Source organism: Schistocerca piceifrons, chromosome 3 (genome assembly GCF_021461385.2).
Source record: "Schistocerca piceifrons isolate TAMUIC-IGC-003096 chromosome 3, iqSchPice1.1, whole genome shotgun sequence".
In the NCBI taxonomy this organism is placed as follows: domain Eukaryota; kingdom Metazoa; phylum Arthropoda; class Insecta; order Orthoptera; family Acrididae; genus Schistocerca; species Schistocerca piceifrons.
In genome coordinates this window covers 45,961,283-45,983,295 of record NC_060140.1, presented here as the reverse complement: position 1 = coordinate 45,983,295, position 22,013 = coordinate 45,961,283, and the positions used below count along the sequence as shown (strand labels likewise).

Below are 22,013 nucleotides of genomic sequence, written 5' to 3'. Positions count from 1 at the left end.
AACAGAACATTTCCACTTCCGTGATGTATTGTCATGTACGTTTTCAGTCTTTGTAACGTACACAGTCAAATATTTTTTATCTCTAGCTTGAATTGGGTGTACTTCTCTTCGTGCGAATTTCCCGTCAGAAGTGTTCATATTCTATTTTGCTGTATATCGTATCAAGGATCATTTCTTGCAATTTATCTTTTTTTGTCAAAATCACCTTGTATATGTCTATTACAGGAGGAAAAAATGCATTCCATGGAACTCAACGAAATTGCGATGTTTCGAGATAAAAAAAAAAAATGGTTCAAATGGCTCTGAGCACTATGGGACTTAACATCTGAGGTCATCAGTCCCCTAGAACTTCGAACTACTTAAACCTAACTAATCTAAGGACAGCGCACACTTCCACGCCCGAGGCAGGATTGGAACCTGCGAGCGTAGCGGTCTCGCGGTTCCAGACTGAAGCGCGGCCATACCGGCCGGTCGTTTCGAGACAGGTTGTTGTTCACGTTATAGCTATTTTTCTCTCTTTGTGTACTAGCAATTACGATTTCGCAGCAAAGGGGGTATGGCCTACCAGTGTGTAGATTGCAGCTTGAGCCAGGACGCTCACAGAGAAAATAGTCATCTGGACTAGACCAGACAATCAAAAATGGGTCTAAATGCTGGCTCACCTCATTATCTTAACCTTACTTGTTGACCTGAGCATATTTCTGCAGAATATGATATGATTTTATAGACTTCTCTTGATTATAGTCTCTGCACGTGGTAATCCTGCTATGATCGATACTTATAACGACTGCAACTTGATGCTGAACCTGATTTCTTCAAAACCTACAGCCGTCTTTATGACGTCATTTATTGTTGGCTAGCAGTTTCGGCGGTACAATGCACTATCTTCATTCCTTAGTGATGCTGAAGGGCTTAATACCATCCGTAGACACAACGCATCACTGGCCAACGTAACTGGTTTACGCAGACTACTTGTAATCGTGAAGCTGTCACTCCTGCCTTCAAATTATGGCACTGACAACTCGTCCTCAATTCACTCTTCGAAAGGTGATTTGAAGTGACGAAACCAAAGTCTTATATTACTTGTGGATCAGTTCTTATACCAGCAATTCCCGCATGTAACGTACACTTGGAACGTTACACTGTTTTAGAGTAACCCCAAGCATGGTCGTGGTCTAAACAACACTGAGTACCTAATTTCATGTTTCCTAGCGGTCATCTTCTACTGGCGTCTAATAAAATCTGGGCACGTAATTCACACTACTCGAACCATGAATGGGGCATAGCACGTAACCGAGATTGCGAAAGAACACGTTGTGTCCTATATAGACAAGTTTTGAGCTTATGACTTAACAAACCGGCCGCGGTGGCCGAACGGTTCTAGGCGCTTCAGTCCGGAACCACACGGCTGCTACGGTCGCAGGTTCGAATCCTGCCTCGGGCATGGATGTGTGTGATGTCCTTAGGTTAGTTAGGTTTACTTGGTTCTAAGTCTAGGGGACTGATGACCTCAGATGTTAAGTCCCGTAGTTCATAGAGCCATTTGAACCACTTGAATCTAAGACAACAATGTGCCCGAAAGTTCCACCTCTCCCCTAATTTTTACATACTTATGGCCAGTAAACTAGATCCAGTATTATTTACGCTAATGTACCATTGCATTACTAGCACAAGACAAATGAAACGGTGTAGACAGACAAAGAAACCCCTTTATAACAACGTTCGACTACATATGGAAACCTATACTTGTATAACGACTCTTTGGTCACACCTGCATGTATGCTTCTCTCTTACCAGAGGCTGGATTCCGTTCGCGAGCAGCTCGTTGATGAGATTGTTGTAGTAGTCGATGCCCGGTAGGTTGATGACGTCGAGGTCTCCAGTGGGCAGGATGCGTGTCCAGGCAATGGAGAAACGGTACACGTCCGCTTGTCCGTAAACAAAACAGAATAAAATACGTAAGTAAGTTTATGAAAACAGCGCCGCTGTCCTTGTTGACCAATTCATTCTAAGAGTACGGGAAGAATGTACGAATATATTAACCATACTGCAGGTCTCTTTCAAAAGTTATGCTATAAATTTTAAATGACATAGATAAATAAACAAGAGCGTGTAGTACACTACGTGTGAGAGTCGAGTACAGTTGAGAATACATTTTGATCTTTGAGCAAAGGGACGAAACACTTCACGAGAATGGAGAATGGAGCAGGCATGTGACAATGATAACAAAAATCACGGTTAAGTATATTATAACGAAACAGGAACAGTGTCAGGAAAGAAATAGCATTCTTACATTTTTTTTATTCTGACATTCTGTCAGAGAAAATTATTACATCAACAAACCGAAAACGTTCGACGACCGTATTTCCAGCAAAAGTCTTGCTGTACAGGGTGCAATAAACCCTCTGTCAGAGAGCTGCTAGCACGTCTACCTGAGAGTATGCGAATTTAAACGGCTTACCGTGGATTACGTTATGCATACATTCAATGTTATTGTTGTTGTCTTCAGTCCTGAGACCGGTTTGATGCAGCTCTCCATGCTACCCTATCCTGTGCAAGCTTCTTCATCTCCCAGTACTTACTGCAACCTACATCCTTCTGAATCTGCTTAGTGTATTCATCTCTTGGTCTCCCTCTACGATTTTTACCCTCCACGCTGCCCTCCAATGCTAAATTTGTGATCCCTTGATGCCTCAGAACATGTCCTACCAACCGGTCCCTTCTTCTTGTCAAGTTGTACCACAAACTCCTCTTCTCCCCAATTCTGTTCAATACCTCCTCATTAGTTATGTGATCTACCCATCTAATCTTCAGCATTCTTCTGTTGTACCACATTTCACAAGCTTCTATTATCTTCTTGTCCAAACTAGTTATCGTCCATGTTTCACTTCCATACATGGCTACACTCCATACAAATACTTTCAGAAACGACTTCCTGACACTTAAATCTATACTCGATGTTACAAATTTCTCTTCTTCAGAAACGCTTTCCTTGCCATTGTCAGTCTACATTTTATATCCTCTCTACTTCGACCATCATCAGTTATTTTGCTCCCCAAACAGCAAAACTCCTTTACCACTTTAAGTGTCTCATTTCCTAATCTAATTCCCTCAGCATCACCCAACTTAATTCGACTACATTCTATTATCCTTGTTTTGCTTTTGTTGATGTTTATCTTATACCCTCCTTTCAAGACACTGTCCATTCCGTTCAACTGCTCTTCCAAGTCCTTTGCTGTCCCTGACAGAATTACAATGTCATCGGCGAACCTCAAAGTTTTTATTTCTTCTCCATGGATTTTAATACCTACTCCGAATTTTTCTTTTGTTTCCTTTACTGCTTGCTCAATATACAGATTGAATAACATCGGGGACAGGCTACAACCCTGTCTCACGCCCTTCCCCACCGCTGCTTCCCTATCATGCCCCTCGACTCTTATAACTGCCATCTGGTTTCTGTACAAATTGTAAATAGCCTTTAGCTCCCTGTATTTTACCCCTGCCATCTTTAGAATTTGAAAGAGAGTATTCCAGTCAACATTGTCGAAAGCTTTCTGTAAGTCTACAAATGCTAGAAACGTAGGTTTGCCTTTCCTTAATCTATTTTCTAAGATAAGTCGTAGGGTCAGTATTGCCTCACATGTTCCAACAAATTTCTGCGGAATCCAAACTGATCTTACCCAAGGTCGGTTTCTACCAGTTTTTCCATTCGTCTGTAAAGAATTCGCGTTAGTATTTTGCAGCTGTGACTTATTAAACTGATAGTTCTGTAATTTTCACATCTGTCAACACCTGCTTTCTTTGGGATTGGAATTATTATATTCTTCTTGAAGTCTGAGGGTATTTTGCCTGTCTCATACATATTGCTCACCAGATGGTAGAGTTTTGTCAGGACTGGCTCTCCCAAAGCCGTCAGTAGTTCTAATGGAATGTTGTCTACTCCCGGGGCCTTGTTTCGACTCAGGTCTTTCAGTGCCCTGTCAAACTCTTCACGCTGTATCGTATCTCCCATTCCACCTTCATCTACACCCTATTCCATTCCCATAATATTGTCCTCAAGTAGATCGCCCTTGTATAGACCCTCTAAATACTCCTTCCACCTTTCTGCTTTCCCTTCTTTGCTTAGAACTGGGTCTCCATCTGAGCTCTTGATATTCATACAAGTGGTTCTCTTTTCTCCAAAGGTCTCTTTAACTGTCCTGCAGGCAGTATCTATCTTACTCCTAAGGAGATAAGCCTCCACATCCTTACATTTATCCATCCCTGCTTAGCCATTTTGCACTTCCTATCGATCTCATTTTTGAGACGTTTGTATTCCTTTTTGCCTGCTTCATTTACTGCATTTTTCTATTTTCTCCTTTCATCAATTAAATTCAATGTTTCTTCTGTTACCCAAGGATTTCTACTAGCCCTTGTCTTTTCACCTACTTGATCCTCTGCTGCCTTCACTACTTCATCCCTCAGAGCTACCCATTCTTCTTCTACTGTATTTCTTTCCCCCATTCCTGTCAATTGTTCCCTTATGCTCTCCCTGAAACTCTGTACAACCTCTGGTTCTTTCAGTTTATCCAGGTCCCATCTCCTTAAATTCCCACCTTTTTGCAGTTTCTTCAGTTTTAATCTACAGGTCATAACCAATAGATTGTGGTCAGAGTCCACATCTGCCCCTGGAAATGTCTTACAATTTAAAACCTGGTCCCTAAATCCCTGTCGTACCATTATATAATCTATCTGATACCTTCTAGTATCTCCAGGATTGTTCCATGTACACAATTTTCTTTTATGGTTCTCGGAGCAAGTATTAGCTATGATTAAGTTATGCTCTGTGCAAAATTCTACCAGACGGTTTCCTCTTTCATTTCTCTCCCCCAATCCATATTCACCCACTATGTTTCCTTCTCTCCCTTTTCCTACTCTCGAATTCCAGTCACCCATGACTATTAAATTTTCGTATCCCTTCACTACCTGAATAATTTCTTTTATCTCCTCATACATTTCTTCAATTTCTTCATCATCTGCAGAGCCAGTTGGCATATAAACTAGAACTACCGTAGTAGGCATGGGCTTCGTGTCTATCTTGGCCGCAATAATGCGTTCGCTGTGCTGTTTGTAGTAGCTTACCCGCATTCCCATTGCTTTATTCATTATTAAACCTACTCCTGCATTACCCCTATTTGATTTTGTATTTATAATCCTGTATTCACATGACCACAAGTCTCGTTCCTCCTGCCACCGAACTTCACTAATTCCCACTATATCTAACTTTAACCTATCCATTTCCCTTTTTAAATTTTCTAACCTACCTGCCCGATTAAAGGATCTGACATTCCACACTCCGATCCGTAGAACGCCAGTTTTCTTTCTCCTGATAATGACGTCCTCTTGAGTAGTCCCCGCCCGGAGATCCGAATGGAGGACTATTTTACCTCCGGAATATTTTAGCCAAGAAGACACCATCATCATTTAACCATACAGTAAAGCTGCATGCCCTCGGGAAAAATTACGACTGTAGTTTCTCCTTGCTTTCAGCCGTTCGCAGTACCAGCACAGCAAGGCCGTTTTGGTTAGTGTTACAAGGCCAGATCAGTCAATCATCCAGACTGTGGCCCCTGCAACTACTGAAAAGGCTGCTGCCCCTCTTCAGGAACCACACGTTTGCCTGGCCTCTCAACAGGTACCCCTCCGTTGTGGTTGTACCTACGGTACGGCCACCAGTATCGCTGAGGCACGCAAGCCTCCCCACCAACGTCAAGGTCCATGGTTCATGTGGTTAGGTACATTCAATGGCGACTCATAAAAAATTATTGATGTACAAAGGAGAGAAGAAAGCCAGAAGCTCTGGAGATCTGGTGCTGTAGAAGGCTCATGAAGATCAGCTGGAAAGACCGAGTTACCCGTGTAGAGGTGCTGCCAAGAGTACCAGAAACCGTATCTCTCTGGAGACACCTCAAAAGAAGAAGAGACAACCTGGTATGGCACATTTTGAAACACAATAATATCAGTGGAACTATATAGCAGGAGCTATAGAGGGGAAGAACCGTCGAGGACGCCCAAGGATGTCACACATGCACCACGTTATGAATGCTGTGGGGTTGCACAACATACGCGGAAGTGAGGAGGAGGGAAGAGGAATGGCATACTACTGTAAACGAATCTCAAGTTTGAACTCTAAAGAGAGAGGAGAGCTGTTTTGGTAGCAGCGACATGACTTCTTCCTGGTAGCGTATATGTTTCATATGTAGCGACGAGGTAGCATCTAGGTCGATAGATGAGAACGTAGTTCACGTTATAGCTTTACAATTTATATTACATGACATGGTAATAAAGGGTTTAAGGCAGCAGGATTGCAACTGGTGTTTCGTATGATGCACTACTGGCCATTAAAACTGCTAAACCAAGAAGAAATGCATATGATAAGCGGGTATTCATTGGACAAATATATTATACTAGAACTGACATGTTCACGCAGTTTGGGTGCATTGATCCTGAGATATCAGTACCCAGAACAACCACCTCTGGCCGTAATAAAGGCCTTGATACGCCTAAGCATTGAGTCAAATAGAGCTTGGATGGCGTGTACAGGTACAGCTGCCCATGCAGCTTCAACACGATACCACACTTCATCAAGAGTAGTGACTGGCGTGTTGTGACGAGCCAGTTGCTCGGCCATCATTGACCAGACGTTCTCAATTGGTGAGATATCTGGAGAATGTGATGGCCAGGGCAGCAGTCTAACATTTTCTGTATCCAGAATGGCCCGTACAGCACCTGCAACATGCGGTCGTGCATTATCCTTCTGAAATGTAGGTTTTCGCAGGGATCGAATGAAGCGTAGAGCCACGGGTCGTAACACATCTGAAATGTAACGTCCACTGTTCCAACTGCCGTCAATGCGAACAAGAGGTGACCGATACCTGTAACCAATGGCACCCCATACCATCATGCCATCGCCAGTATGGCGATGACGAATACACGCTTCCAATGTGCGTTCACCGCGATGTCGCCAAACACGGATACAACCATCACGACGCTGTAAACAGAACCTGGATTCATCCGAAAAATGACGTTTTGCCATTCGTGCACCCAGGTGCGTCGTTGAGTACACCATTGCAGGCGCACCTATCTGTGATGCAGCGTCAAGGGTAACCGCAACCATAGTCACCGAGCTGATAGTCCATGCTGCTGCAAACGTCGTCGAACTGTTCGTGCAGATGGTTGTTGTCTTCCAAACGTCCCCATCTGTTGACTCAGGGGTCGAGACGTGTCTGCACGATCCATTACAGCCATGCGGATAAGATGCCTGTCATCTCGACTGCTAGTGATACGAGGCCGTTGGGATCCAGCACGGCGTTCCGTATTACCCTCCTGAACCCACCGATTCCATTTTCTGCTAGCAGTCATTGGATCTCGACCAACGCTAGCAGCAATGTCGCGGTACTATAATCCGCAATCGCGATAGGCTACAATCCGACATTTATCAAAGTTGGAAACGTGATGGTACGCATTTCTCCTCCTTGCACGAGCCATCACAACAACGTTCCACCGGGCAACGCCGGTCAACTGCTGTTTGTGTATGAGAAATAGGTTGGAAACTTTCCTCATATCAACACGTTGTAGGTATCGCCACCGGCGCCAACCTTGTGTGAATGCTCTGAATAGCTGATCATTTGCATATCACAGCATCTTCTTCCTGTCGGTTAAATTTCGCGTCTGTAGCACGTCATCTTCGTGGTGTAGCAATTTGAATGGCGAGTAATGTATTTTAAGTAATGTCTCTTATAGAGTACAGAACTTATTGTCATCTTCAAATGAATGTGCAATTTATGTATCACATTTACATGCAGACGTCACTCTGAGTAGGAACATGCGACAGGTGATGATGGTTGAGCTACAGTAAATGCTGTAGAACTGCAAGCTTTATTGTTGGGTCCACGCCCCTGTGTGCTATAGCAGCGTAACCATGCATTTTATGTGGATTGCATGCAGATCGCGCCATTAAAGTTAACAGTTTGCAGTTAATGATTTGCAAATCTTCCAGTCTGTGAGACAGATTAATGGGACGCAGATTTTGAATGATTATACAGTACGAGCTCATAAACAGAAAGAGGTCCAATTTTCTGAAAGAAATGTTAGGATAAGCGTGAATATTAGGATAAGCAATGCAGGGTATCAGAATCGTAACATTTTGTGAGGCATAAAAGTCAAATGACGCCACCTAAAGAATAAATGTCGGAGTAAATATGGGTGATAGAACATTACATTGAAAAACTACACCTTGCTCGCCACCTTACGGTGAGCGGCGGAGGGTACTTTATGCACTACAGTCAGTTCCCCCTTTCCTGTTCCAGTCGCGATTGGTTCGCGGGAAGAACTATTGCTGGCATGCCTCCGTGTAATTTGGAGTCTTTATAATTTTACCTTCACGATGACTTCGAGAGACGTACGTAGGAGGAACCAATATCTTGGCTGACTCTTCCAGGAACGTGCACTGTCGGAACGTTAATAGTAAACCATACTGTGATGCAGAAAGCCTCTGCTGCACCATCCGCCTATAGAACAAGCTAAGAATCTCAGTGACTCTTCCGCGCTTACTAAATCAACCTGTAACGAAACGCGCCGTTCTTCTTCGGATGTTCTCAGTTTCCTCTATCGACCCTATCTGGTACACATCGCACACGGATGAGAAACATTCGTGTGTTGGTCGAACGAGGGTTTTCTAAGCGTTGTGACTTCCCTGTATACAACAGCATCGTTCGCGAAAAGCCTCACGGAACATCCGACATTGTACACTAATTAATTCATATACATCGTGAAAAGAAATGGTCCTATAACAGTCCGCTGCTGTACGTCCGAAGTTACTCTTACGTCTGATTATTCCTCTTCGTTGAGAATGACCTACAGTGTTCTGTTTGCTGGAAACTCTTCAGTCACATGGCTGGTCTGACATTCCGCACGCTCGTATTTTGTTCATTATGCCGCGCTGCCGAGATGTACCGATATTTCCTGTTGTTTACTGTTATCTCGGGCGCCTGGTTCAACAGAGGGGGTAGTTTTTACGCGACCGTTGTTTCCGGTACTCATGTTGATTCCTGCGGGGCAGACTTTTGGTCACGAGAAATTACATAAAACGCGAGCATAAAACACGTTTCAAAACTCTGCAACAGACCGACGTCAGAGATATAGGCCTGTGGTTTTGTGCGTCTACTCGACGACCCTTCTTCGAAACTGGAATGAGCTGCTCTTCTTCCGATTACTAGGAACTCTTAGCTCCTCCAGCGAGCTACAGACGTTAGAAGAGAGCGACTTATTTTGCGTACCCTTATGTCGTACGGTTGTCTCACTAGCTCCAGTGTCCTTGTCTCTGTTGAGCGGTGTCGGTTACCTTCTGTCCCCTGGTCACTATTCCCGATATCTGTCATTTTCAAGATCATGCGACTGTTTAAAGGAGGAACCACAACACGATCTTCCCCAGTGAAACAGTTTTGGTAAAGGGTACTTCGCATCTTTTTAACAAAACCGTCTCACTGAGCAATACGGCATGAACCTAGCTAGGTACTGGTATATACTGTTTTCTATATCTCGTGTGCTTTTTTTGGTTCAGAAAAGATATTAATATCTGTGTGGCCTTTCTAATATAACCACCATGGCAAAGGGCGCCTTAAAACACTTAAATTCAAAATTGATACGTCATTACTGAAAGATTCTTTCGTGCTCCGACACTAAGCGCACCAGCCACCACTGCACAGGCCTTTATGTGCCTGAAACAAGCCGACGATGAGAAAATAGACGTAATATACAAGGAATTTGGAAAGAGTGCCTCACATTCTCACGGAGTTAATATTGGCCAAATGGTTGGGCCCAAATATTTGTAGATAATTGGGCCATTTTACTTGTGCGTAGAATGGCCCACGCACAATGGTGTAGGGTGCCTCCTTGTTGACGTTCGTTACACATTTCTACTTGTTTGTGTGTGCCTCTGTACTTCTGCTTCTAGCACTAATACTGTTGTCAGACGTAACACACGCAATAAAGCCTCTTACTGTACTACGGAGCACCACTGCTCTGTCTGCGCCTCGTGTGACAGTGCCTGACGCAAACGTGTAGTGATATGTCTATAGCTCGACTAGGTCCCCTCCCCTTTCACCTAATCTTAATCCCTTACAGTTATAACGCTGAGGACGATTAAAGTCACCGTCATGTTCTAGATCCACTGTCAACTTGCACACCTTACTGGAAAGTCTGTGGCACGCTTGTAACCGAATCCGAAGGCAACCAGGTGCTCGCACAGATCTGTCATTCTTTGAGAACCAAGGCTGCCGGACTGGTAACGATAAGTAGTGAATCCATGGAACACCTCCTCTATTGCCAACAGACATATGCCTGTCAGTCGATAAAATGTCCCACAGCTCAAAAATGTTTCTTCTGGTCATATGTTAATAAGATTTTTTTTATTTTTTACCAGAACTATCCGCTGCAAGAATGGCGAAAACTTTAATAAAATATTCTGTATGAGCAGAGAAATTGTTGAAACTGTGAAGAGGGATGAAAAACTAGTATAGTCCAATGTGGTTGGAAAGCAAACATGGATCGACTAGAATATTGGATATGTATGAGGTAACTGAAGATATCAAGTTGAGTATGTCTTCGTTAGAAAAAGAGAGTTTCTGCATTGCAGAGCACGCCCGGGGGCTGAAGTAGACTCAAAACATAGTGCAGTTTTGATGAGCAGTAGGTTGAATCTCTACAAGATAAAGGAGAGGTGGTATACGACGAAACAGAAAGCTGCAAAATTAGGACAGTATGAAATGGAGTGCAATTTATATGAGGTAACGACCAATGATCTATATAACGACATGAAAGTAGTTACAAGAATTAAAATGTAGTAAAGCAAAATAATTAAGGCACGACAGAACATCGTTTGTACACAAAACTCCAAAGAGTTATGTATCACGCAGAAATACCCAATCTTAACAACATAAGAAAAACATTACAAGAATCTTATGAATGAGGTAAGAAAATAACACTATAGCTGGCCAGGGAACGAAGTTAATGGCAAGTAAAAGTAGAATGTATCGGGACGGATGAAGAAACAGTATAGAAACCTTATTGAATAAGATATAACTGCAGAAAAAATTGACGTGACATACAGAAAAATTTCTTGTAACTCTGGAGAAGTAAAACGTAGGAAACTTTCATGCAGCTTTCCTTTTCGCTTTGTGGCCGAGCGGTTCTAGGCGCTTCAGTCTGGAACTACGCGACCGCTACGGTCGCAGGTTTGAATCCTGCTTCGGGCATGGATGTGTGTGATGTCCTTAGGTTAGTTAGATTTAAGTAGTTCTAAGTTCTAGGGGACTGATGACCTCAGATGTTAAGTACCAGAGTGCTCAAAGCCATTTGAACCATTTCTCCTTTTCGTTCTGAGCGAGCCCGGTCATCTCTGGACAGCTACTGCGACCTGGTATATTCTTCTGAACCTGTCTACTGTATTCAGCTTTCGTCTCCTCTGTAATTTGTACTTCCCATACTTCTTTCCATTACCAACTTGGTGATTCTCTGACCCCGCAGAATGTGTCTCATCAGCCTGTCCGCTCTTATAGTCAAGTTGTGCCACAAAGTATTCTTCCTCTTTTGGATACACCCATTAGTTATTCGATCTGCCCATCTTATTTCCAACACTCTTCTACAGCACCACATTTCAAAACCTTCCATTTTCCTCTTGTCTGAAAGGCTCATCGTCCACATTTCACTTTCGTACAAGCGTACACTCATTTCAGATAACTCCAAAAGAGATTTCTTCCTCCCAGTCTCATGTATGTGAAGTCAGGGGATGGTGGTCAGATGTGTAGGTCTCAGGCAAGTGGATACTTGTTATTGTGTTCAAACTTGCACATGTCTTGTGTCTCTTTTTACAGGAGATGTGGGCTTCACATGTATCATGTTGCTGTCAGAGGCCTGCAGCTGTGTACAAGTGGACTGCCAAGAACCATTAGGGAACGGACGGTCTATAACGTTAAAGAGCGAGATATGTGGTACGTTTAAGAGATATCTAAGTGGTCAGTTCTCTAGTATGAGCTGGACACTGAAGCAATTATGGTAAGATGACTATTTCCTTGTGGGTCTGGATATAACGCAAGAGTTTTCTGGGATTTTTAACAAAATGGAGATGTGTAATTACCTTACATCAAACCATGAGCTCTGTGTGCAAGACGACTACCAAGGAAACAGCAGTGAGATTGTGAGCAACAATAAGACATTTTGAATAGACAGTTTAATATGTGTGAGTTCCAGTTGTAGAATAAAGATAAATATCATATTAATACGTCAAATCATTAGCCAAGAACTGAACAATTATATCAGAAACCGTCTATTTATTTTATGAAGTGTCCTTTATATGTGTGCATAAGAAACTTTTACATTTTCCTAAGCTAAAGAATATGCTGTTACCAGATTGCAGGCCACGATTTGTAACTATAGAATGGATGGTGTGCTTGCTTCTGTGGAAGACTGTCTGTTTGTATTAAATGCCAAGAAAGAGTATTTCTATTATGCTCCCCTGCATTCTGTGACTATCGTTTCTGTGTGGTGCAAACAGTTGGACAGCTTACAGAATAGTTGCTGAGATTAACAGTGTTCTGCAATTTTCCTGCTGAGGTTAGAAGAATACATAAACGTTGACTGGTGTACAAGTAAATCTTCCAATCAAGACCGAGAAAAATTAACTTTGTTCTGATTGCCTACAGTTTTAATTATTTACCTGTAAACTGTGTGAAAATTGTTAACACAAGCTCCAACAACAACAACATAAGCTTTCCTATTATAGTCAAAGATGTATTATTCTCATTGTAGAACGTTGTTACACACTATACTGTCAAACATATTTGTTGCCAAACTAGGATTGGGTACCATGTTATTCCACAGGTCTCAAGGAAAAGGAGCAATATACTAAAAGGACTTAAACAATTTCCTATTGTAGAAATGACGCCTTTCTGTCTAGCTAATATCTTACTTGTATGCAAAAGAAAGCGGAAATGGAAGTCCAAATTACAAACTCGAGTATTTGCTGAAAATAGTTGCTACACGAGAAGAATGTGATCTGCTAGTGGAAAAAAAAATTATTGAAGAAGTGCAGACAGGGCTACAGATTTCTTTAAATGCAATGTGTGATGTGTGGAAAATTCTGGACATAACTGAGATAGATACAGGATATCAGGTTTTATTATAAATACCAATGTCAAATGCCCATATGTTAGAGTACGTATAGAAAGTGATTAGTCCAACAATATTTACTATATTAGAGGCGGCACAAAAAGTCTAGTTATAAAGCTCCAGCCTCATTTGGATCTACTTAAAAGTATGGTTACAGTATTGCTAATGTGGTGGTCTCGAAATTGCATATCTAGCAAGAAAAAAGTCATTTACACGAGCTTAAAACTAGTGGAATAACTACATTTAAAGGCCATTCTTAGCTTATAAACCGTGGGAAATGAGCTCCACGAATATAAAACTGATATATAATCGTGAAAATTTCTTGATGTACAAATTTTGTGTCAAATACATTGTAGATAAAAAGAAGGAGAAAGATAGCGCAAACAGTTGGGGCCAAGAGTAGCTACCTATGTTGCAGCTCCGTGGTCGCGAAGGGTGTACTGCGAGCGTGTGGTCAACCGCTGCACACTTCACTAATGGCCAACGAATGCAGCGACAACATTGTTTAAGAATACTAGTAACGTTTGTCTAATTTTCATCGTTCCTGAACTGTAATATGGCTCTGATGACAGTACGATATTGATCCTGGCGTAGTGAAGTTGCCAGACCGAGAATGGGTAAGTCACTGGAGAAGTTTTCTTTAGGTTGCTACGGAAAGGTGGTCAAGTAAATTTAAAACTTTCTGTCTATAGTCAGTTCATGCCGTTCTAAATAGTAATATGCATATATTGTTCCTTTACCCTTCGGTAAATGAATTCAATTCATTTGTCAATTTAAGGATACTGCATAATAAAGGATGTTAGATTGATAAGACCCCAAAAGGTCGTAAACACAACGTTTATCGATAACACGTATAGTATTAGAATGGGGTAAGCACCAATTAGCTCCGGTGCGAAATACGAGTGGGTGTCCTATACAGAACCATTTCAAGCGAGAGTGTTTGTGATCTCACGGAGTGTGAAGGATCTGTATATATATTACCTCAAGTGCATGTACATGCTCAAGAGGAAATTTTGTTGATGCAGCGGCGACTACATCCGCATAACCGGGAAATTCATGTTTCAAGCGAGTTAATTTGCTCTTCACCCAACAAGATCAGCAGAATCGAGTATGTAACAAATTCTTCAGCGTCTGAATGGTAGAGATGTTCTTGATTGTTAAATTTTTAGGGATCAAGTGGTGGTGGCAGTAACTAACTTTTTTGTAGGCAAAGCTAAATTAGGGCATCACTACTTGATTTCAGCACATGTAATCGATCTTAAGTGACAATAACGTGAAACTGCCAGACAGCCCTTAAAGAATAACATTCTGTCTTAAAGATTCAGGAGCCAGTTGATATTAGTGAACACGATGAACATACTTTAATGAATGATAAAGCCTTAATTTCAAAAGAAAATAACTTTCATTTTTATTTCTCCAGGATCAGAGATCAAACAAAGTGAGCAAAGGGAAAGATAAGACACTTCACGTACTTACATACGAAAGATTCAAAACTTGTTTCTTTTGTTATATAGGTTTTAATACACAGACTGTAGGTAAAAGTTATTAACAAGATAGAAAATAATTTAATGGAAGAAAAAAATATATAAAATAAATAGAAAATGCAAACAGGAATTATGAAATCTATCAACGATATCTCTGAAGTTGACCGTTGTCTTGCCGGCCCTAGTAGCCGAGCGGTTCTAGGCGCTACAGTCTGGAACTGCGCGACCGCTACGGTCGCAGGTTCGAATCCCGCCTCGGGCATGGAAGTGTGTGATGTCCTTAGGTTACTTAGGTTTAAGTAGCTCTGAGTTCTAGGGGACTGATGACCTCAGAAGTTAAGTCCCATAGTGCTCAGAGCCATTTAAACCATTTTTGAACCGTTGTCTTGTTCACAGTATCCCCGTTAAACGATTAAGTATCTCTGTTATCTTAATTCGTGAGTAACAAAAGATAGAATAAATGATGAGATTTCGTGAACTTTAAACTTTCAGGAAGAGTTAATATCACAATATCACCTGTTCAATTATTTATTGTAAATGGTAGATAAGATTAGTTTACCGTCGCAATATCTGCATTTTGTGATGCTTGTTGAGCAGATTGCATTTAAAGTACTGCACGCAATCTTTACGCGGTATCAGTAAGTTACTTTTACTCTAGGTAAGTAAACAAAGGGCATAATTACGCCTAAAGGAGATACATCGGTTTAAACTCATTATCTTGTATGTATTCTACCATGGCAGCAGGAATCATTCACCAAGTAGGATAGACACGTTGTTGCTAAGTCTAAATTGCTTAAATACTGTATGAGGGAATTACGTTCTGGTATGTGGGGAGAAGATCAACAAATTGTGCCACGGCTTACCGCGACACTGACAATGTAGATTCACTGAATACCACATTTATGTAACAGCGAGTACTCACGTTGATCGCCTTCAGCATCTGCACGTCCTCCTGGTACTTGTGGTACGAATCGCAGGCCACGTCGCCATTGTCGCCATTCGTGCCGTACTCCGGGTGTTCGTGGAGCATGCGGTCCCAGATGCTCTCACCCTTGCCTTCGTACAAACGAATTATAATTTCACGAACTGTAGTAGACTTGTGAGCGAAAGAACAATTGCTATAATATATGCCATTTCTAAGGTACAGTTAAGTGGAAAGCAGTTTTACAAAGAGAGTTTCTAATGGAGGCTCTTGGTAATGGTGCTACTGTTCTCTTTCACTCCGCTGTAGGAACCTGAGTCCATACTGCCTCGATCTGCGAGCAGACAACCATTGATATCCCACGCCTCTCACACACGCATGCCCGAGGGAGGACTCGAACCTCCGACAGTAGTGGCCGCGCAGTCCGTGGCAGGACGCCTCAAACCGCGCGGCCACTCCGCGCGGCACCGATCTGTTTCACTTGTGTCTTTATTCGAGGGATCGTTGAGTATTTCATTTTATGCCTGACTGATACGTTAACCACCAAACGACAAAAATGTCACACTACAAGCAGGCGGAGCAAATCCAACAGAATTTTAGTCAAGTTCGTTTGATAACGAAACACAATGGTGACGAAAAAGTAATTGACGGGGAACTGTTTCCATCTGTCAAGACAGGAAATCTTCATTCTTTAGTGCAACATAACAATTATTTTGTCATTTTTTGCTTTCTGTACAGGTTTATACACCGAAATGAGCATTTATTTTCACGTCTAAGAATGTACTTATTAGCCTTCCATAAACCGTACGTTTTAGCGTAAACAGGACAAAACACAGTTTACGTAACTTACAACATAGAAGAAGTATGCACTTTACCTTCATCAGTACACACCTGGTGTCCACCAGCTTGAAAAAATACCACTATGTACAGCAGCGAAGCTTCTTCTAAATGCGGCGAGAACAGCTCGGTTGACGAGTTCGGAAGAACGTTGCCGAGCAACGGACGAGAGCTGCGTAACAATGACAGCAGCTGGCGTAGAAGTTTGCAGCGTGGGACACAGACAACTATTTGTAGGGAGGTGAGAATGAACGAGGCACCAATTCAAGAATTATTGATTGCAGTAACATTTCGGGGGCGACTTTAAACTGCACGGGAAGATTTATTTATTGATTAGTTTCGGACGGTCTTTTCATCATTAAATCATCCAGGTACATAAGTCTTGCGTTATAACCAGATATACATGTAAGTTAGTGGCCACAAAAAATATAAACGTGGCCATACACAACATAGCGTCCACACATGAACATCGGTGCGCACTTCCTGCACACAGAGGACACTGGGCTGGAGGCATTAAGTGGATTTGTTGTACAAGCGTTGCCGTGCTAAAAGTACGATTTGGTCGTATGTAGTAGCTACACTGTTGACAACACGTTCAAAGATTTTTAGACTAATTGCAGACGCAATTCCACATTAGACATAATAAGTTCGTCGGTTGACATACTACTATGGATATTTCACTATCACTATTTCCACACACAAAACACATTTAGGAAACGCTCCACCCCTCGTTTCTTCATTTTCGGTAGCCACGTCTGTTTCACTTCCACTGGCAGTGTCAGTTGATTCAGTTTCATCTTCAATTGAGGAATCACTACTGCTTGCATCACTATGACTATCACTGTTGGAATCTGTTCGACTTTCCACATTTATGATAGTCACTAGCGCTTGGTCCAGCAAGCTTTAAACTTGAAATGTGCTGCTCTCTAATTTTATTTGCGTGCTTACAGCATCTCTTCCGGTCTCCTTCTGCTATGGGAGCAATTTGGTCATCAATTTGTTAATAACGTGTCCATTCAAAAAGGCATATTACGTTCAGAAACACCGTCATTGACTCTTGCCCATATCTGCACTGTAGGATACAATTAGGGGTGGTATGGAGGAATTCGTACGTCAGTATGACATGTTCGGTTAAAATATTGTCTGTTTTATAAGTGATGTACTCTGGTTTGTTCATTTTATCAATAAATACAACTAGGGCCCCAATACGTTCTTTTTTAAAGAAATTTCCTTTTCTGTTAACCAAGACGTCATTTCACTTCTCGTGGACTTTGATATTGTAGCACGAGACAGATACTTACTGCGATAAGGGGCGTTATATCTAACACGGACAGTATGAGGAAGTAGATTAGGTATCAATTTCTCCCTGAACCACTTTTAATAAGTTGAGGAATGTATGTCGCTGTGATAAGCCCCTGTCGTCTGGCCGTTGTCTTAACCTCATGTACACATTCAATACAAAGCCGTCCTACGCGCCAGCATGAATGATGACAATTCTACTTCCTTTCGAAACATGTCTTAACAGACCATGTAGTGGATTATCCCTCCTTCTTTACGATTCTGTGTGACAGGTGTGAGCATTTAACTCGTCCATTTACAGTCAGTTTGGTATCCCACAACTGCCTGGATCGTCTTTAGAGAGGTCTTCGATGGTCACCGAGACTTTTCACTCGAGACAATTCTTCACCAATCAATGCCATTTCAGGCAGAAGACGTGTCTGGAGACGCCCATGACAGCAGTGGAGTTCCAACCTGAGTGTCGCTCGCCATTTGGTCCGACAAGCAGGAGTGATGGTCTCGAGTGTCATTTCTTTAATAACGGGACCGCTTAGTTTCTAATTCACGGCACCCTTACAGCATAGCGGTTGGTCGACGACATTCTACACTCCGTTTTCTTCCACTTCATGGCAAGCCATCGTGGCCTCACATTTCAGCAAGATAATGCCCGCTGAACAAGCCGAGAGTTTCTACAGCTTGTCTTCGTGCTTGTCAAATTCTGTCTTGGCCAACAAGACCTCAGGATCTCTCCCCAACTGAGAACGTCTGGAGCGTTGTGGCCAGGACACTCTAACCATCTGGTGATTCTGGTTACCCACCGAGCCATTTGTACAGAATCTGGCACAATATCCATCAGGATGACATCCAACGACTCTGTCAGTCAACGCCAAGTAGAATAAGTGCTTGCATAAGGACCACAGGTGGACCAACGGGTTACTGATATGCTCAGCTTTTCTGAAAGCGAGAACGTTTATTTGTCTGTACATGTACAGCACGTCTACTACTGTATTTACGTTCCATTTAGATAATTCCTTCACAGTCGTCTTTTTTTGTATTAGAGTGTATAATTAAAGCAAGAAACTTGTTAGTAAATGCTCTTTTCAAGACATTTTATATTGTCCATTACCTTTCAGTTGGTAGCTTTGATCTTCGAAGTCTGATTCTGTGTGTGCGCAATATCCCATATAATTCTAAAAAAATTCATTCACAGATTTTTTTATACGTAGGAACGGGTAAAAGTCAAGGCGCCAAAACGGCAGGATGGAAGTTGCAACTATTCATAGTTCAAATGTCTGTTTTGCCACTGCCAAAGCACGTCTTTGTCCAGGTGCGCTATCGTGATGAAGGTAGATTTTTTCCAATCGTGCCTCTTCTCCCGCAAAGGATGTGGCAACGAAGGTTACTGCTTTTATTCAGTGTGGGGTGAGCTGGGGTGAAGCGAGCCCTGGTAGCAGAGGATGGGAATGGTCTCATTCGAAGCAGTTGTTCGGAAAGTTTGTTTACCAGTAGGAACATTGCATTCGCCGAAGGAGCAACACGCCGTTGTCGTAGAGGCTCGCTTTTCTAACGGCTGACGGATCACGGCAGAGCAGCGTAAATCGCGTATGCACTTCAGAATTTTCGACCCAACTATTGATTTTTTGTTTATTGTTATTTCGTCGTTCCCGCCACATATGTGCTGGAGGTGGTCTTCCTGCGCTACAATATTTCGCTCTTGAGCCAAATGCCTTTACAAAATGTAAGTACGGACATTACAGCAAGGTTTATGGGTGGAGAATTTAAAAACGTTTTTAAAGATTATAAAATGCTGATTATTCGATGATACTTACAAAATACAATGTTGTTTTCTTCCTTTCAAATAAAAACAGAAATAAACAGTTCAACAGACAAGAATAAAAAGACAAAATAGATATTTAAAATAAGTTGAAAGAATGGGGATGTTGATTAAAAAGGAGCAACGTACTACCGTTTAAAAAGATGAAGGACCGGCGCTGGATAAAAAAGTTGTGGGAAGATTAAACTTTGGTTGTTCTGTAGTGGGTTAGAGTGCGCGAGTTAGTATATAAGCCGTTGGATGATACTGAAAATGAAGGTGGTAGGGTGGATAGTGGGAACACGGAAATGAAGGATAGATTTGGTGGGTGTGTAGAACTCTGACATCAGGAGCTGATGTGGTGGGGAGAATGGAGAAGCAGGAGGGAGGGGGCAGCCCTGACATAGAAAGGAAGTTGTAGTGGGAACCCACGTCCTGTTCCTGGCCGGCAATCAGTTGTATCCTGGATCAAAACTCGCAGAGTAACTGGAAATCTGCAAAGAAGAGGAGTGGGAGTAACGGGGTACTACACGCCTAAATACGCGTTGTAATGGTTGTGAGCCTATTCGGGAGAAAACTGTAGCAGAAGTACGGACCGATATCGATGTGCCGAAACAGGCCGACAAACATACTGTAAAACATTTTCATACACAGCAACGAAACCCTTGAGTATTGCCATTTCACGCACAGTTCTTGTTTTGGAAATGATATCTCCTAGATGGCCAACATTGTTACAATGACGGACAATCTGTGATGCAAATCGTTTACGGCACGAACGAGCATATTTATAGGAATGTTTCTGATTTCCGTCTGAATGGTGTCTTTCAGTACCGCAATCGTGTGTAGGCTTCTAGCACGCACCCTTTGTTTAAGGGACCCACAAAATAAATAGTTACAGATCAATAAGTGTGGAGGCCTTTAAGGCAACGAAATATCCTCATTCCTTGAAACGATGTGGTTAACAAACCCCCTGCCCACTGCACGTAAATGTTCATCCTCAAAAAAGAAAGCGTCGATTATGTCCACTGAGGAGGCGGCGCCCCTTGCTGTGACTTTCTGGCTGTGTGAGGGGCGTTGATGAAGTTACTGAGGACTATCGTCGCACCAGTAACGGCAGTTTTGTTTGGTGACACAACCGCTGCGATAAGAATGTGCGTTGTAATTCAGCCATAGCAAACTTAAGAACTTCGTTGTCCCTACTTTTAGTAAACAGTTCAACAGACATATGTATTTGCTTTTCGTAACCATTTTCATTTAAATAATGCACAACCTCTATCTTGTATATTTGTAACGTTAAATTGTTCCGTAAAATTCGGTGCACACTGCGGTTGAACAATCCCACTAGAACCACAATCTGTCTCACAGAACGCATTGGACTGTTACTTGGTTGGTTGGGGAGTGGACCAAACAGCAAGCCGGCCGCGGTGGTCTAGCGGTTCTAGGCGCGCAGTCAGGAACCGCGCAACTGCTACGGTCGCAGGTTCGAATCCTGTCTCGGGCATGGATGTGTGTGATGTCCTTAGGTTAGTTAGGTTTAACTAGTGCTAAGTTCTAGGGGACTGATGACCTTAGCAGTTAAGTCCCATAGTGCTCAGAGCCATTTGAACCAAACAGCAAGGTCATCGGTCCTATCGGGTTAGGGAAGGATGGGGAGGGAAGTCGACCGTGACCTTTCAAAGGAAGGTCATTGGTCCCATCGGGTTAGGGAAGGATGGGGACGGGAGCCGTGTCCGTTCAAAGGAACCATCCCGGCATTTGTCTGAAGCGATTTAGGGAAATCACAGAAAATCTAAATCAGGATGGCCGAATGCTAGTACAGTGTGCTAACCACTGCGCCACCTCGCTCGGTGACATCATTTCGCACTTCCTCTATCCGTTCCTGTGACTGACAACTTCTAATTCTTCCAGGCGATTTCAGCTTAAGGGCACTTCCCGTTGCTTCATAATTTTTCACCTAACGTGGTTTCATGTGCAACTGGTACAGGATCATTCCGCCTAAGGTCGAACACACGACGGTATTCTTGTCTAGCAGCAGCAAGGCGCTCAACGTTCCTGTGAAAGGTGAAAGGCCTCCACAGCCACAGCGATTTCAGGCCCACTCCAGCACTCCATCTCGGCAAATAGCGGACCTATCCGAAAGACGACAGACATTCAGTGTGACCTATAATACTGTTCGACTTTTAGAGACCAATTAAAACTGCCCGTTTTCTGCCACTACCTGTAATTTATGTGGCTAAGAGAGTTTTGAGTAACACTGTAGCTATCGCCTAAATCTACTGAATGGAACTACTGGTATTTTATATCGTAACTCGATTAAAACAGGACCCAAAGAAATTTATATAAAAGTATTTCTTTTATATTATTTCGTTGTAATGCATTGTAATATTTACTGAACCTAAGTAAAGATGTGCTTTTGCACCGTAAACCGTTCTTCGTAAAAAAAAAAGAGAGTATCATTTGAAATATGTTTGGA

The 22,013-nt window shown here is 42.4% G+C and overlaps 1 protein-coding gene across 1 annotated transcript in view; it reads right to left on the bottom strand.

Moving 5' to 3' along the window:
* Positions 1–22,013, bottom strand: part of LOC124788378 (myrosinase 1-like) — a 128,270-nt gene that overhangs the window by 84,315 nt on the left and 21,942 nt on the right. The window contains exons 3-4 of the mRNA XM_047255644.1: positions 15,609–15,746; positions 1,795–1,928 (exon numbers count right to left, since the gene is read on the bottom strand). Of these exons, the coding sequence (XP_047111600.1) occupies positions 1,795–1,928; positions 15,609–15,746 (272 nt within the window). The remainder of the gene's footprint in view (positions 1–1,794; positions 1,929–15,608; positions 15,747–22,013) is intronic.